This window comes from Channa argus, chromosome 5, assembly GCF_033026475.1.
Source record: "Channa argus isolate prfri chromosome 5, Channa argus male v1.0, whole genome shotgun sequence".
NCBI classification, from domain to species: domain Eukaryota; kingdom Metazoa; phylum Chordata; class Actinopteri; order Anabantiformes; family Channidae; genus Channa; species Channa argus.
In genome coordinates, this window is record NC_090201.1 from 14,018,906 (window position 1) to 14,037,433 (window position 18,528).

Here is an 18,528-nt window from a genome sequence, read left to right on the forward strand (position 1 = left end):
AAAGCTGTGTGATGAAGTTGATAGGGAGTCAGTGTTCGTCTCACCAGGGGAAATCAATCGAGAGCAGTGAGCATATAAAAACCAAGGCAGGAGGAATTGTGGCCAACAAGCAGAAAATCCTCTCGTTAATAAAATTAGTTGATGAAATAATTACATCTGTTTATATCATACACACATTTGTCTGTCACGTCATAGGGTTTATACTTTGTGTTTATATGCACTGAAGTAACAGCTTACTCCAGTAACAAATGCGCTTTGCAAGTAACATTGTTAAGTATGTAGAAGTTTGTACAACAGAACAAATCTACCTTTTTATCTTTGTTCGACATAGATAACTTAGAAACTAAGTGATTGTAATATACCCGAATAGATTGTGTGCACACACTTGACAATTTATACCGATCAGGCATATTATCAGGCAGGTTGTATGACAACTGGTGCAATTTAAAGCAATCCAATACAGTGGCTCTACCATCAATTCTACTTTTACAAGGTTATAATTTCTGTTTTTAGGTTGAAACTTTCATAAAGGTGATAATTCTACTATGTGTACATTACTGAAGTCAAAGTGAGTACTGGAGTCAAACCAGAGTGCATTATAAGAAAAGAATCAGACAAATTATAACCTTGTAAAAGAAGAATTCATGACAGTCACTGTATTTAATTGCAATAAATTACACAGGTGGTGATAATGTTATGCCTGATTGGTGTATATCCTAATTATCTCCATAATCTTCAAACACTGAAGAATTATGTAGTGAATTTCTATGATTGTAATAAAAGCTAAATGTGTCTTGTTAAAATGAATACATAAACTTTCTTTTTACTCAAATCTGATTTAATATAAGTGTTTATTAAAATGTTCCATAATACTACAGAAACACAAGGGTTTGCACCCAAAAATACAAACTTCAACAAACATTATAAAAATACCTCTAAAAATAGCACCTTTTCTTTGGCACGTAAACATGAAGTCATGATAAGATAAAAAACTTCCCCCAAATAATAAAAACATTATGTACAAAACATTGGCAGAATATTGTGCCCAATTCTTCATATTTAATACAAACAGTAAAATATATCCATATTATTATCCCAGTATTACTGTGTTTGCATAGTTTTTATTTCGTGGAAATTTGAGTTATTTTAGACATCTAGAGTTCTGGAAATAAAAGTAAATTTCCTGCACAGCTAACTTTGGCAGCCTACTTCTTGAGAACTGTCAAGGCTTGGATGGTCACTGAATTCACATGTGACAATTGACAAATTTCTACAAAAAAACAAAAAACTTTTTTGTTTTTCTGCTTTTAGTCTATATTTATATAACCATATCTACAGTGAGGCAAAAAAATATTTAGTCAGCCACCGATTGTGCAAGTTCTCCCACTTAAAATTATGAAAATTTTCATCGTAGGTAAACTTCAACTGTGAGACAGAATGTGGAAAAAAAATCCAAAATACCAGCTACAGTGTGTGGAAACCTGGTGAAGGCCTACATGAAACGTTTGACCTCTGTCATTCTCAACAAAGGTTAAATTACAAAGTATTGAGTCAAACTTTTGTTATTGACCAAATACTTATTTTACGCAGGAATTTATAAATACATTCTTTAAAAATCCTACAATGTGATTTCTTGGATTTTTTTTCCACATTCTGTCTCACAGTTTAAGTTTACCTATGATGAAAATTTTCATAATTTTAAGTGGAAGAACTTGCACAATCGGTGTCTGACTAAATACTTTTTTGCCCCACTGTAGATCTATATGCTCTCTTTACTACAAACACATAAAATATATGTTATTCTTTGAATTATTTTTTTTAACAGAAAGCTGAAGATAAGTACAGGTATTAGTTTAAATGTATTCACTTCTGGATTCAAAGTTAATTTTGAATAAATTCATTATTTATGGTGCAATTTTGTTTTGTCCTTTAATTAAGCTCCCTATTTACACCTCTTGGTTTCAATCTCCATAGCAGGTTCTATGTTGAGGTACATTACATTACATTATGATTTACAACAGGGAAAATCCTTCCAGAATCTACAAGTCTGCCTACTTTTTTAGATCAATTAGCCAACAAATAAAAACCCCTTACTACACAATATCTTCAAACTAATGATTTAGTGACGTTCTTAAAAGCTGTTGTACATTTAACAAAAAGTTACATGCATTTCTTTCAGTGTTGGAAAGTTTTTACTTGTGTTCCATTTTACTAACACTGCTTTTTTATGTGTTTTCTTTAATTTTTAGACTTTTTAGACTCTGACATATTGCAGTTTAGGCAACAACTACAATAAAAAAAAATCATAATTACACAGTCAGCCACAGGTGAATTCACACTGAATTTTAATGTGCCAGCTTTATTTGAGCTCTCTCTGTTATATTGTTTATTAAATGTTTAAGACTAAAGGGGTAGAAATACTGTATGCCTGTTATACTGTAATACTGTTGGTTCAGCTTGCATCAATGGTACATCAGAGTCAAATCATTAGGACATAACCTGAACACACAAGAAAACTTCATTAGCAAAGAGGAACACTGGTCACATGTAGACTCTTTCCTTCTTAATGCAATTCATCTAATAATGTCTCTCCCAAATGTTTAATAAAGACAAAATAAAACAATATCTGTACTCCACTACCATGAGCGAACGATTTTAAAAAACAATGAAGCTGTGTCAAGTGCTTGATTTACTGTAGGGAATTTGTAATAAAGCTGTATTTCTCAAGAATATACTTCTCTGAACACTTTTGGCTGAACTTAAGTGAGCAAGAAAGATTTTACCATCATTTTAAATCACACAGAAATGAATGTTTTTTCTGATCATTCAGACTAAACTCTTGTTCTGAGAATTTATAAAATAATAGGCTTTATGGGCACACATTCCAACTCAACAACGCTACAGACTACAGCCAAGAGATTACCCATCAATTTCTTAAAACATCACGACCTCTGCAAACTTGTTTTCACTTTATAAATATTGCATTACAGTGTAAAAGTGATAAGGTTGTTTGTCTCTTTACCTGTGTACATGAGGGGTACTAATGTACTTCAATACAATGGTAAAGTTGCACACTCTTCTTCAGTATATACACATGGATGCATTGTATGGGGCATCTAAACCAGGAAGCACTGTGAACCAGGGCATGTAAAATGTGGTTGGGTTTTCATATAACAATAAATAATCGAGAACAAATCGTAACCATTTACATTAGACAATATAATGATTTATATAAAGGCTAACAATTCTGCAGCTGAGAAGGAGCTGGCCACATTCATCATGTTTTCAAGGGACGAGGACCTGCAGACCAATTGATAATTTAGTCCACATTCAATATCTGACATAAATCAGTGTGTGAGTGTACTGTATGGCTGTGTACCTTTGGCCTTCCCAAGGCACATCTCTTCACACTCGTCTAGGTGAAGGAAGCGATTGCTGTTGCCTTTACAACCACTGTAGATAAAGGGCCTGCAGGCCTGAACCTGACTGTTAAAGTACCAGCGCAGAGTGTATCGTCCACAGCCCCCCTCCTCCATGGGCAGCTGGCACAGGTCTGGTGGAGCTGGTGTGTGGCATGCGTGGACACACGCACACACGTACACACACACACACACACACACACACACACACACACATAAAAATATGTACACACACAGACACAAATGACTGCTGCAGGACTAAGTCGTGAGACCCAGAAATCAGTTAGCATTGTTAGCACTTCTGGTTCCTTCGTCCTGAAATCTATTTCTTTAAATTTTTTTTCTTTTTTAAAATAAGGTCTGTAGTTAACAGTTAAGTTAAAGAGATTTTTATGTTTAATTCTCTAGATTAAAAGTTAACTAATCAATTTTTAGAGCCTCATTGAGCTTATAACTCACAATCATCAGGTCATTACATGAAGAAAAGCTTTTGCTGAGGAATTTATTGTCCTACACCCAATTACAAATTGGTAGTTTAGTGGTGGTGACACTGAAATCATGCAACCATGATGTAGCTCATTAATAGCCTAATAATAACTTTTAAGTTCTGGCAATTGTGTTTAAAAATCATGTGGTCAAAGTGATGTTCTCTGTGCAGATTGTGTAGCTCTACAAAATGTTTATGTGTAATAAACTATTGTTTGTCATACAGATTTCAACAATAATCCAAATACTATTGGAAAATTGTTGTTTTTTTTTGGTTGAGAGAACCATAGGTCAGGGCCTATGAAAAAAACGACATTCCTAGGGCACTCTATAGACATAAACAATGCATTAGAAAGGGCAGGCAAGGCATTAAGGAGCAGAGGTAGAGCAGCAATAAGTAGCAACAGGGTTCCAAAACAAGCACTTACTACCACTGAGATCAAACCACTTTAAAAACCAACATGTTCATGTTAATACTTTGTAATATCTGGAACATTTTATACATTTTGTCACACTTTACTTGTGTATTTTCTTAATTGATGCATGCTTCAAAATCAACAACAAAACAGCCAGTGCAACCTGAAAAACAGAGCAAAGGGGGCCAGACACCAGGACAGAAGAATTAAGCCTTAATAGATCCTAAAACAAGATGGCAGCATAGGACCCGGTTTACCTTCCCCTTGGACTCTCCTCTTGGACCTGACTGATCTGGACTCGAAAGCTTTTAAAGGTGTAACTCTGACTTCTTTCTGACCTCCAACTGACTGACCATCAGAACTGGCTGATTTGTTTGGTTCAACCTTTTTGACAGCCTCATCTGTCGACAGACACAGAAACACACACACACACGCACGCACACACACAGAGCATGGCAGCATGGACACATTCATTACAAATAGAAAAAGGAGAAAAAGACACTAATGTAATCTAATGCAGAGGTAGGTGATTGAATGTAGCACCGTGTGGGAGAAATGTGCAAGGCCAACATAGTGTCATGTTTTTATGAAATTAGAAGAAAAATATCATATGAGACATACTTCTCCAATATAAATTGGATTATGAGCCAACTGAATAAATCAAAAGAATTACAGGACAATGGCACATACTCGACACGCCATCGTCTGTTTATGAAACAAAAAAGTTGGTACCATGGAAACGAATTTGATTAATAGCAGGATCCTTAAGCAGGATTGTTAAGCTTTAAAGGGAAATCCAAGTCTCTGTTAACCTCATTTTTATCCTGTTACTTTTGTCTATTTTTATAAGTGTATAGTATGTCTATTAACATTTTAGCCTTGTAGACATTTGTAAAATCTCTATAAAATTGTGGTGTAATATCATAATAGACAGGCATTTTTGTAAATGTCAGACTTTCATGTCATGGGATTAGGGGTCTGTGAGGATTTCTGTAACTTTTTCAAATGGGCCATCTGACATTCACACACACTTCATGCTCTGATTGGCCAACTGTGCAAAGCTCTGATCTTTATTCTTTATACAGCTATTTTCATCACCCTTCATGTGAACAAGCCTACGAAGTGCAACACTATTCTTTTACATCTTCAATGAGAGACGGAAAATAATCAGTGTCCCTTATATTTATTTTTGCATTATTGCATCTCCCTCATCTCTATTGTAGCTAGCTTCACTCTCTTTGACTTCTAGTGTGGCTGTTTGGAAAATGTTATTTTTGATTTTAAGGATGGTCTGACAGCAGAACACATAAGCTGTATATGATAGAGCAAAATCAAGCAAAAAAGTATTTTGGGGGAACAGTAAATCGAAACATGGTTCTGTTTGGGTGGCAAAACTCCAGGGGCCCTTGTGTTTTGTTTTTGTTTTTTGAGAAACATATTTGTTTCTTTCCATAGATTATACTCTAATTTTAAAAACATTGCTGGTAGAAGGTTGGCTTAGAATGTGCTCAGAGTGTCAGAGAGCTACTTCACTGCATGATAACTGTGAATACAGTATGCAACACACTGTACCGTCATTCTGATTTGCAGAGGTAATGAAGGAGAGTGATTCATCCAAAGGGTCATCATAGGCCTCAATGGAGTAGATGTGCTCATAGTCTGGGTCGTTGGTGTTCACCACCACATGCAACTCACGACCTGAAAGAGGAGCAGCATCACACAGGTCACATAGATCCTGCCTTCGACTCAATCTGCTGAAACAAGAAGCCCCTTAATACCACTACAGAATGTTCTAGATCCTAGTATATTATGTATAAGCATATAATCAGAGATAAAGAATATACAGAGTGTATCCAAAAGCAATTTATTTTGACATCATGTATCAGCCAGGCACAAAGAATACAAATGGAGTCCTCTGTTTCTTTGATGAGGAAAGCACCGAGTATTTACTAGTCTCCCGGCATAGCACCACAAAATTTAACCTGTTTGAGAATGTAAATCTGTTTGTTAGCAAGAGACACACAGAAAGACAAACAGACTGAGGCCAACAAGCAAAGGGATGGATGGACACACTCACCCTCCTGACCCTTTAGGAACAGTTGTTGCTCTGGTGCAAGCCGAGCCCTGATCGTGGGCTGGGACTGAGTGTCTGGGCCTGAACCTAAGATAGCGAGATAGGACAAAAAGGAGCGAACAAGGCCACCAAGGTAACAGAGTCAGGAATTAAGAGGAATCAGTTAAAATAAGTGTTACACAAGAGAGGGAAAAGGGGGAACCAGACAGGGAAAATGGTGAAAAAGGAAGAACAAACATTTAGAAACATAAGCCAACAACAACCCCAAAGCACCACAAAAATCGTTCCAACGTAGACACCAGCTAAAAGGATTTATCAAGTTTTTGCAAGACTGGACAACATGAGGCAATCTTCCAAAAACTGGTTGTAATCCTTTAAGGACTCAGATTGCTGCTATGTGCACTTGTCTCATACACATCTAACTTTCATCTCAAGTCGAATCAAAAATGATTCCACTGAAAACTGCAGACTCAAGCAAACCGTTAATTGTTTCATTATGTAACATGTCAAACAGACGAAATATCTCAAAACATGTACTGTACAATAGCTGTGCAAACAAATGCCAACAAAAGTGTATCAGATTACAATGTATTTATTTGCATTAGCTAAAAAAATGGTGTTCAGTCACTGAAAAAATAAATAAATGATAAATGAGACTGACTGCTCTCACTACAGAATCTGCAGCAGCATATGTGGTGTAGTGTACCACTGTGACTCATGTTAAATCACAACCCTTCTGTCCACCTTTTTCTCTGCTGCAGATCAACGGTTCACTTACCTCCACATGCTGAGGATCCAACATATGGACAGGAAAGACGCAAAAAGAAAGGGAATAATAAAGGTCAGTTTAAAGCCTCATTGCATTGCTGTAGTTCTTTACAGCTTCTTTTGTATTACAGTATCATAGTTTAGCTGGGCATGTGACTCATATGCTGTGATTACCATCTGAGGTTCAACTTGGGGACACCAATGTTATAAATTAGCAATGCAAGCTGCATTAAAGACTCACCACAGTGCTGACTCATCTCTGTGCGAACATAATCTCTGATCTCATCCTCCTGAATTCAAAATAAAGAGGGAGAAAATGGCAAAACACACTTACAAACACAAATCCAATATCAATGCTGTGTATGTCTGCTATTTGAAGTCAGCATCTTCAGATTGAGGCCTGCGGTAAGGATCACACACTGACCGTCATGCCTGGCTCTCCTTTGTCTCCCTTGGCTCCATCTGGGCCCATCTCTCCCTGCAATGTGGACAGGTATTAGAACACATGACCCACAGAGAGGCTTGCAGCACATTAATTCATTAGACTGAAACCAGGTGGAGCATATGAAGTAAATGCAAAGTCAAAGTGAGTGTTGAAGACAACAGTAGTGATTATGCAGATGGTTTCTCAGTCTGTGTGTCCTTGCATGTCATTGTGTTAAGTATGTGACTGCTATGATGTCCTAACCAAAAATTCAGCTATCAGCTTTTATAATAAATGAGGAGTTGAGCATTTGGGACAGAAAAATGTGTATATGCAATCAGTAATTCAGTGTTGTGTGATAATTTTTCATAATTGCATCAGCAACTAGTTAGATATAAAAAGTTACCACGAAAACAACCAAAAGACAGTTAAAGAGTACTGTGATACTTACCACCTCTCCCCTCTCTCCCGGGATGCCAGGGATACCCCGTGGACCATTTACTGCAGGACCAACTGGCCCTCTCTCTCCCTGACGAACAACAGCATTGTAACACATACAACAATCAGCAGTAAATAGATCTATCTTTAACTTTTATTACAAGTACAGTAAATAAAAACATGTAAATGTTAAAAATGCTCACAAAAAATAAAATAAAAAAATAAAAATCACTGTTCCTTCCTCTTTACATACAGTACATAATTTATGGACATGAGGTATTTGCATAGTTTGAGTAAAAAGTATCAGATACACTCCATATTGTACTGGTATCTTTTTCCTAAACAATTGTTGCTGTGTACTGTATTTATGCTGCTGCATCCCACATACACAGTATCCAAAAGCAATTTGACATCAAAGCACTAAGCTGTGATAACAGAATTGTATACTGTAACAATGCATTTCTGGTACAAACTGTATCTCCTGTAACTACAGTGCTCCTAAATCACATACAGGTTATATATATTAGAGTATAATTGAATATAATTAATGACTAGTTCTTCTATAATACATATCTTCAAGTTCCTGTTAATACGGTCAAATTGGGTAATGGGATTATTCACAGAAAACACATAATACATTTTTACTTTTAAGTTCTAAACATTATTCCTCTTATATTGTATATTGGATCATCCTAGATTAACAGTACATGTATTATTAAATTTTATCTGTTTCCATCCCACTTTACGAGCAGATCAGATGCTTTGTCTCTCAGGCTGCAGCAAAATAGTCTCTAATAATGGATCAACAATATATCAAGAGTCTGAAAAAGGGGCTTCTGTCAGACAGAGTTGATATGACCCTACTCTGTTGTCACTAGCTTTCTTTATCTACTTGATGAAGGGTGCAGACAAGCCAGTCAAACACAGGGCTCGCAAACTATCAGTCATCATGAAGCAATACACAGTAATGAAACAAAACTACCAGTCAGGTGAAGACAAAACAGGAGAAGAATACTGTATTTTCTTTATACAATATGTCTTAGATCACACTCTTAATATTAGTGTGGTTACAGACAAAGGTTTCATTTCTGTTGCACCTTTAGCAGCTGCTATTTTTTGCACTCACATAGTGATGTAATCAATACTTTTTTCTATTCATGCCTCTATTATACAGCATATGTCTTTTCTAGATCAGGTCACGGCTATGTACAGTTCTATCATGGAGTATTGCTGTTGTAACAGGAAATGATTATACTGCCATTGTATTCTCTCTCATTTCTCCTTCAATACACCTCTGCTCAAGTATATAAATGTATAATATAAGAATTAGTCATAAGAATGAATAGGCACCTTCTGTCCCTGGAGCCCCTCAGGACCTTTAGCACCAGCTGGTCCCTGAGAGCCAGTCAGACCAGGGGCCCCATCGGCTCCTGTTGGACCAGGAGGGCCAGGTATACCTGGTGGACCCTACGTGAAGTACAGAGATAGTTTTTTATACATTTCCTGTGGTTTTGGAGGATGAGTGATCCTGTGCAGTTAGAAACTCACCCTTTCACCTTTCTCTCCCTGAGCTCCTTTGGTTCCTGCAATCCCATCAAATCCGCGGTCACCCTAAACCACAAAGGAAAACAAGTTAGATTTTAAAGTTAGAGAAAGTTATTGTAAAAAAAAAAGTTTGTTCTAATACACAGTAGAACATACCTTGGGGCCAACTAACCCCTCTTTACCAGGTATGCCACAGGCCCCAGGGGGTCCGATGTCCCCCTGGAAATAAAACAGAACATGCCTGATGACAACCAGTCTGAAAAAAATCCCATAAAGATACTAAATGTACCATATGATGCCTGTTTTTCTACAGATGAGTCATACCTGTTCACCTTTTCTTCCTGGTAGGCCTGATCGTCCAGGAATACCAGCATTGCCCTGATGACAAACACATTCTTTTATTTAAACGTACAACCAAACAACCAATTACTCATACCATTTATTCAAGTTTAAGAAATAATAACAACAAAGGTACTACATATCCATTCACTCATTCATAAAGTTCACATACCACAGGATACAACTAAATGACAAAAAGAGTGAAAAAATCTGTATGAGGTCATCACTATAGGATTTCTTCATTTAGTATTTTTCTGTTCCCTTTCTTCTACCATATCTAATCTCACCTTCTCTCCTTTGGGTCCAGCTCCTCCACAAGCCCCCTTGGGTCCCCGGTCACCCTGGAAACACAAAAGTTCATCATTGGTAAAAGACGCATGAAAAGGTGACGTGTCACCAAGTGACAAAACATACACGACAGTGAGCTCTTCCTCACACAGACCGCACTTTTACTGCCACTCAAGCTGAATCACTTCCACACCCAGGGAACAAGAAGTAGGCCTACGTAGTTCCGCCAGTTCTCAACAACAGCAGATATGATGAAATACTACATGCTGTCAGAGTACCCTCACCCAACGAAATCCATATGCATAGTTTCTGATTGCACATTCAATAACACTGAACTTTCTTGTACATAAAGGGAGTTCTTATTTAAGTATTTGTTAATAATCATATAACGTTATTGCACGAGTGCAGTTATCCATACTATACAAAAATTACTAGTGGTAACACCTGGAACACAAATTTAAAGCTATAATACAAAACATTTGAGAATCAAGTTACAGTAGCAATAGCTTAAAACTTAAAATGAGTGTACTTTTCTTTAGCCAGCGCTCCCTTTTGGACTTGTGTGGCTGGTAAAGGACAAGTCTCACTCAAAACCCTTTAAAAGGGAGTTTCTCTGCACAGCTAACAGTGTTTTTCTGTGAGTCTGAATTACCAAAGCATTTGAAAGCACCTCTTTATGATAAGATTAAAAAACATTTAAAAATTATTTTCTCTTTTAAATATAGAAAAAACATTAATCAAACCACCTTGTTTTTTCCTCTGGACAATACACTTTTATTTACATCACTTTCAGTATTAGCTAAATGGTCATTTTCAACACTTGTCCCTCAGCCAGATGTTAAATAAGCCGCTACTTGCCCCTGTTCTTGGATATAGAGATATTCTTTAATCCCACGCTGCCCATTCTACTTTATAAGACATTGAAGAAACTTACCTTTCTGGTTTGTGTTTCACAATGTGGAACGGGGTAAAATTTTAAGCTGACCACGATTGACAGGTGTCAGAACAGCATAGCTGCAGACTAGTCAAAGGGCTCATGCTGACCCCTGTCCTCCACAATATAGAATCCACAGGAAGTTGTGATGGAGCTGTGTATATACTGTATATGTATCCAACTGTTTACCAGACCTCAAAGCTGGATTAACTAAATCTTATATTATCCCTATTATCCCTTATTTCTACTTTAGTAATCAGGCCTCATACACAGATGTTTCTCGTTATCTCATTCATATTAAAAAAGACTGAAAAAACTATCCTGTCTCCACACCTCTGAATTCTTGCCTACATCTTTAGTTCAATGATTCAAACAGAATTTAAAATAAATTAATAAAAGGGGAGAAGATGGAAAGCCAAATTGCCTATTTTTAGGAATGAATCACCATATAGTATAGTGATGCTGTGGTGAAAGCAAATATATATTTGCAACACAATTTCTATAAATCTTCTCTGTTTACATTAAGATTATGCTATTTTTGGTTTTCACAGTTCCCTCCCACACCTGAAACATGTTTCAAGATGGAAACCACACAGAGTAAACATAACTGTCATATGCACACACAAACACTGAGCGTACCTTGATTCCTCTCATTCCAATGATACCATTCTCTCCCGTTTCCCCCTTACGCCCAGACAGCCCATCTTTTCCTGGTAAACCCTGGAAGATGAAACAAAAATCATCAGTCAATGTCAGAGGCTAAGCCAAACACAGATAATTAAAAAACTGCATTTGGATGGAAGGAAAAATACAGACCGATTCACCAGGTACTCCGGGTTCACCTGCTTCTCCCTGCAGACAGAATACAGAATTGCAGTAATTACGGCAGTGAAATTACTACCTTCACTGACAACTGACTGGCTTTTATATTAATCATGGTACTGATTTAATCACAATGATCATCTCTGCACAATGTTACTGGCCTTCTGTCCACCGGGGCCACGGGCTCCTGGGAATCCAGTGGACCCTCTTTCTCCTGGCTCTCCCCTCAGACCCTGTTGTCAAATGCACACATACACAGAAACATACACATGAATTATTTACAATATGAAGGGTTTTCATGAAAAGAATATCATAGCATAATTTATATCTTTTTCTTGTTACGGTTAAGTTCCAATTAAATGCAACCCCCTTCATGACCACGAGATCCACATTATTATTTACAAGACTAATTTAGATGAAATGTAGTACAAACAAAACATCAAACTGTATCTGGTACTAAAAGAATTTGTCAAATGACACAATTATTCAGAAAATTAATATTATGTTGAACTCTCTATCATTGAGCAAGCAGTATCTGCTGGTTTTAGTTCCAACTACGACAAATCCTGTAGCACTGATACCATCAGATCTATTCTGACAAGACCAAATTATATTTACCTGCTCCCCTGGAGGTCCCTCTTGACCTTTCACACCTTTTTCTCCCTGTACACCTTTGGACCCTCTGTCACCCTGAAATGGAAACCAGCCATGTAAGAACAAGAATATGTAATATAAAAGTGGATATTTTATGTTAATATACAGTTTAAGACATTCAAAGGTTCACTGACTGTTTCTCCTTTGTTGCCCTTTTCTCCAGGAGGTCCTCCCACCAGGACAGTATCCCCCTGTGAGTGACAATAGCTGTAAATATTTGGCCACAATGTTTGGTGCTGTTACATTTTCTTATGGTTACTTTCAGCCATTTTTACCATCACAGCTCATTACCATTGTGGCTATTCATGTATTTCTCCCGCTCTCAACAGAGTAAACCTCATAAAAGGGCTTATTCAAAACAGCTTCTGCTAATACATTATGTCTTATTTTCCTCTTTTTCCATTTTTGTGTCACTGTCATCTTTACAAATATAAACAAGCACATGAGAAAAAGGGAGAGCGGAGGAGAAAATGCACATACCTTCTCTCCTTTGTCACCTTGTAGACCTGTGTCTCCCTGGAAAAAAAAACAAACATTGGAAGCAAAACATTTCATTCATGCGTGTCAATTTAATTAACTCTTTACATCAGCAGAGCGTTCAGGGGATGCAGGTTGCATGATGGGACATAAACCTGAGAAAAGGAATGGTAGTCACCTTCTCTCCCCGAGCACCACGAATGCCTGGGGGACCCTGATGATCAAAGAAACACACACATGCTCTTTTATACAGGGCCAAACAATGAAAAATGACCATGCATGCTCCTTTCATTAAGCAAGTGTTCCTTGTGTATGTAATAACTCTTAAGGGTTTAAAGCCTGTTTACATGGTAATAGCAACAGATACACTAGCTTTGTGTTGAAATTGCTTTAAAATAAAAAGCTCCAACAATGTAAGGGAAAAAATGTCAAATGAATCTTGTGTCTGCTGTTTTTTCTTTTAAGCCTCCATACAGATGCTTTCCTGGTAAATTAAATATTTTGAAATTAGTACATGTGAAAAAGCTTCACTGATGTATGTATGTCCTGAGGGAAGGATAAAAAGGAAGCAATATTTACTGTTGGCCCTCTCTCCCCATCCAAGCCAGGTCGACCCTCCTCGCCCTAAGACATAATAGACAAAAAAAGACACACAAACAGGGCAGCATAAGTTTTTGGCCTCATGAGGACAGCTCACGTCAATAATACAGCTGTGAAATAAATGTCTTACTCTAGGCCCTGGATCTCCTCTCTCTCCTCTGGAACCAGGGTTTCCAACCCCAACTTCCCCCTAGCAACATGAATAATATATCAAACCTTCATAAATTGCATTACAATTCATGCAGACAGACATAAAGATGTGTTGTTTTCTCTGTCACCTTGTCCCCTTTGACCCCGTCAGTACCAGGAGAGCCCTAAAAAAAAAAAACACAGAAAAAATTCTGAAATATGATAATTCTGTTTAGCATACACTACATGATTTAAATCTACAAACAGATTTTCAGTGACATGAAGTGAGGAGATAGAGAGGGTTGAAGTATATTTCCCATTGGCTGCTTTGTGTTTGTACATGACACAAATCATTTTTACTAAATATGAACTTTAAAACTCTTTTGAACCTAGATACTGTAACAGTAGGATTAAAACAGAATTTAAACTCACTGCTTGTCCAGGAGGTCCAGATGGACCAGGAGTGCCAGTATTTCCCGGACGGCCAGCAAAACCTGGAAGACCCTGAATATGAAACACTAGTTGAAAATCATATCACAGAGACTGGGACAAACACACACAATGAAGATCAGAGGCTCCACTGACCCTTTCCCCCAGTGGTCCTGGAGGTCCTGGTTGACCATTTTCTCCTCTCAGGCCAGGTTGCCCGGCATCACCAGACTTCCCTTGTAGCCCTGGAGGACCAGCTGGACCAGGAAGGCCTGGATCTCCCTTAAATTCAGTCACATTTATATTTTGATCTGTGGCATGTTATAAGCTGCAGACTATGCTGCACCACATGCTTTTACTCACCTTTAAACCTTGAGGCCCATCGCGACCAGGAGGACCTGCCAGTCCTATGCCCTTCTCACCCTGGGACATACATTTTGTCACAAATGTCAAATAGAATGGTTTGACTTCAGACAAATTATAAAATACATGACAAAGAAACACACCCACCTTATCACCTTTTGGCCCAGAAGGTCCCGGTGCTCCCTGGATGAAAAACAAACATGGCCGTTTGGAAAGGGGATTTACTGATTGTATACTTTAAACACTTTATTTGATAGATGAAAGAAAAATATTTTATTATATTTGGAATTCACAATAACATGAGCTTATATGTACAGATATAGTAGCTTTAATAATGTTACCAATTTTTTCATGCCTTTAGCTTAAGGTTCATTATTATGCTGGTGAAGACATCGGTATTAGTATGTACTGTTAGCGCCTTGGTTGTCATTACAGTTAATATGGCTCGTTAACCTCAAGGATGACAAATAATCAAAACCTCCATTCTCAGAGGAGATTGAACTCAATTACAGTTGACACTTTTAGAAATAAAGTCTAGAGACTCTAATCATACTGTGACCGAAGAATGCCTTATTAAAGTAAGATTGAATATCTGGACTGGCTTTGAGTGAAGGAGACTAGACAAAAAAGGGTAAAATATTTAGCTGCACATTTTTGAAAATCTTTTTTAGAAAATCAAAATAACTAATAAGAAATTTTAGGCCACTAACAGAAAAGCTTAAGTACGGTGTACTGTACCTCCATAAATTGATAAAGTAAAATGTCTATTTGGAGCTGATAACACCTTCAAGCAGAAGCATGCTTTTGACTATCATAACCAATATAATATCAATATTAATATTATAATTAGTTTTCATGTTTATTCCCACGAATTATTAGTATTATGTACTGTAGTGGATCCATAAAACCCTCACTAATAGATAGTGATAACAGATTTGCGGGGAACACACAATTCATATACAGTATAAGTAAACAAAAAAACTAGCAACACAGTCCAAATGCACACACAAACAGAAGAACCTGAGTACTCACGTCTTCTCCTGGCTCTCCTGATTCACCAGCCACTCCCTAATATGATAACGCAAGAAGATATTTGTTTTGATAATTTTGTTATGTTAATATTAAATATACTGAACTGTATGTGCTGCTCTTCAGCATCGTCAAACTCACTCTTTCTCCTTTGGTGCCAGAGAAGCCTTTGTCCCCTCTGTCACCCTGAATGGCAGCAGGTATAATATAGGTTTCATGAAAAAGCACTTAACATTTTCATACTGTCTTACTAAGAGTGAGCCATTAGTGATAATGGTCTGAGCAGACTCACCTTTTCCCCAGGTGGACCTGTCTCTCCAGCAATGCCTGGCAGTGTTTGACCAGGAAGACCCTGCGTCCCTCACAGCCAGGAAAGTACTATCAGTTGTGTTCAACTACTTTGTTCTACTTTTTTTATGTGTACATATATTGGGTTTTAGTCTTTCAGAACACTATGTCAGTATATTCAATACGTGTATTCAGCTGTTAATGCTGCAGGTAAATTAAGCTTATGTAGCTACTTCCAAGTTAATGGCAATTACAATGACTCACCCTCTCTCCTTTGGGTCCAGGGGGTCCAGCCACTGCCTGTAAGAATACACCAAAATGAATAAATGAAGGGTTCTTGTTCATGGTAACATGTAGATGTACACTTAAAAGCTTCAGTATTCAAATACAGTGTTGCTCATAAAGTTGGAATAAAGTAAGGAATAAGTTACAACTCTTCTAATAAAATTATTGCGACATTGTGATTTATTCCTAATGGATAAAGTGTGTATCTTCTCAAAACTTTATTAATTAATCTTTTCCAAGCATATCACTGTGAAAATAAAACCACAAGTAACGTTTGCAAGAAAGAAGAATGTGTCTAAAAACAAACAGTAATAACAGTGTATAGATCAACCCAACCATTAGCTCTTTTAGCTCTGAAATATCAATGGGTTTAATGTCTTTGGCAGGGACACACAACAAATTAACAACTATAACTGCATTACCATTTTACTGCACTGACCAAGTGTTGAAAAAATCTTAACTATTCTCTTCTCAAGGAGAAGTCTTACATACACGTTTTCAATAGATGCTGTCGATAATATTCGCCATCTTGACAGAGTTACAACTTTTAGAAAAGTTCTCTGGGTCTGAGCCAATGAATAAAGCAACGTGACAGTCCAGCTCTAAGCCTCTGAAGGGCTGATCCCAAAAATACTTCAGTTGTTTTTTAGATGGGTTTAACCATGACTGTTTTTGAAGTGCAGCCATGGAGCTGGAAAAGGCAGTGTCACTTTATCTATGTTTTGTGTGTGTGTCGGAGAGTAAGAGAGAAAAAGTGTCTGAGCTGTTAAGCAGATGGACATGTGTTGCCTGGTTATTTATCAAACTGTTGAACTCACTGACAGTGTCTCCATAGCTCTGTCCAAGTTGCTGAACCTGAAGCTGTTAGCTGTGAGGGAGCCACTCATCACGATTCAAGTCAAGATTACAAACAGCAGGGATGGAAATAAACGCCAGACAAGCAAGCTCCATCTCTGTGTCTTATATTTTATCAGCAGAGAAAAACTCTATCAGTGGCAGCTGTCAGTGATGAGCTCAACTGCTTTTTAATGAAATAGTAGAGGGTGCCTGGTGGTCTAGTGGTTGAAATACATTCTGTACCTTTTGAGGATCTCTTTGACAGAAGTTACAGCCTGATATAATTTTTGCAGAATTACGCTCTATCTATTAGAACATGAGAGCAAAAGCAACTACCGGCTGCCACGAAAGTTATATTTTACCATGTAACAAGTACCAAGGAGAAAAGGAGGCTGGAGAAACTAACACTAGTGGATACAATAAAGAAATAAGAGAAACAATGAGATGACATGAGAAAAAAAAATAGTTGTCTTGTTGTTATGGATGACCAACTCTTTTATGATTGACTAAACATCCACTCTGCATGTTTACCTAAACAGCTTCTACAGTTCGTGTTTTATCTTGATCATCATTATAAGCAAATGAATGCAGTTAGCTCGGGCATATTCGTCCATGGGCTATTGACGAATAATTATGCGTGCTACTACACGACTAACTGAAGACTGGTGGTAACATGAAAGAATCACGGTTTGCATTGCAAACAGTAAAGCTGCTTCAGACTCGAAAGTCTGAGAGCTCATGGCTCAGACAAAAAGAATCTTTGGCATCAGCCACAGCCAAAAGCAAATTACAGTGCAGTGTTTATCCTTTTACTAGACAGAGACAATTGCATGCATGTTACCAATAGTTTGTTAGCACTTCAGTAAATGTTAATTTGGAAAAATTACACCTATTACCATCTGTAGTGTAATGACAACGAGGATACAAAAGCTGTTTTGTGTCAAAATCTAATAAAAAGTGAATAAAGGAGAGGAGTTTGACTGTATGTGATCATATGATGAACCCTGCAAGGAGAAAGTGAGGAATGCACTGCATGTGACCTTCTCTGTCATTTTCAGTCTCACTGAGCTGAGATTTGGCTTAATTGAGATCCTCACTGGTAGAACTGGCACAAGCTCTATCAAGCCAAGACTGTCTCTATTAACAGATGTCTGCAGTCATTCAAATATAAACAAATGACAGACAATAATTTCTTCGGCATCAGTGGTAAAGTAGTTAAGAAATGTCTGCCACATGCATTTAATAGTGGAACGAAAGACATGAATGTTATACACACCCACTGTATGATATAGTATGAAATGGCTGAGCATGGTCGCGTCTGGTAACAAGCTTTAGTAAAACACTCAGAGCAATTATCTACAAAGTTATTAATTTACATTCATTGTTAGCTACTCTGTTATTTTTAGAGTGGGAGGCTCGCCCATTTTTCGCTACTATTCTGTAATACAATTTATGGGACTGTACTGCATTAGTGCAGAGTAAGC

General features: G+C 37.4%; 1 protein-coding gene across 3 annotated transcripts in view; it reads right to left on the bottom strand.

Moving 5' to 3' along the window:
- Nucleotides 1-832: 832 nt before the first annotated feature.
- col7a1 (collagen, type VII, alpha 1) overlaps nt 833-18,528 on the bottom strand; it is a 55,587-nt gene continuing 37,891 nt past the window's right edge. For 2 of the 3 annotated variants that reach the window (XM_067505019.1, XM_067505018.1), the window contains exons 88-114: nt 16,187-16,222; nt 15,927-15,986; nt 15,776-15,820; nt 15,638-15,673; nt 14,753-14,788; nt 14,606-14,665; nt 14,399-14,524; nt 14,246-14,317; nt 13,963-13,998; nt 13,815-13,874; nt 13,664-13,708; nt 13,263-13,298; nt 13,088-13,123; nt 12,742-12,798; nt 12,572-12,643; nt 12,115-12,186; nt 11,948-11,983; nt 11,771-11,851; nt 10,197-10,250; nt 9,895-9,948; nt 9,727-9,789; nt 9,574-9,636; nt 9,376-9,492; nt 8,039-8,116; nt 7,588-7,641; nt 7,405-7,453; nt 6,400-7,182 (exon numbers count right to left, since the gene is read on the bottom strand). In XM_067505019.1, the coding sequence (XP_067361120.1) occupies nt 7,166-7,182; nt 7,405-7,453; nt 7,588-7,641; nt 8,039-8,116; nt 9,376-9,492; nt 9,574-9,636; nt 9,727-9,789; nt 9,895-9,948; nt 10,197-10,250; nt 11,771-11,851; nt 11,948-11,983; nt 12,115-12,186; nt 12,572-12,643; nt 12,742-12,798; nt 13,088-13,123; nt 13,263-13,298; nt 13,664-13,708; nt 13,815-13,874; nt 13,963-13,998; nt 14,246-14,317; nt 14,399-14,524; nt 14,606-14,665; nt 14,753-14,788; nt 15,638-15,673; nt 15,776-15,820; nt 15,927-15,986; nt 16,187-16,222 (1,551 nt within the window). In that variant the 3' untranslated portion in view covers nt 6,400-7,165. Of the gene's footprint in view, nt 3,301-3,379; nt 3,563-4,578; nt 4,723-5,893; nt 6,020-6,398; nt 7,183-7,404; nt 7,454-7,587; nt 7,642-8,038; nt 8,117-9,375; nt 9,493-9,573; nt 9,637-9,726; nt 9,790-9,894; nt 9,949-10,196; nt 10,251-11,770; nt 11,852-11,947; nt 11,984-12,114; nt 12,187-12,571; nt 12,644-12,741; nt 12,799-13,087; nt 13,124-13,262; nt 13,299-13,663; nt 13,709-13,814; nt 13,875-13,962; nt 13,999-14,245; nt 14,318-14,398; nt 14,525-14,605; nt 14,666-14,752; nt 14,789-15,637; nt 15,674-15,775; nt 15,821-15,926; nt 15,987-16,186; nt 16,223-18,528 lie in introns of those variants that run through there. The other variant, XM_067505020.1, reaches the window with a different exon arrangement.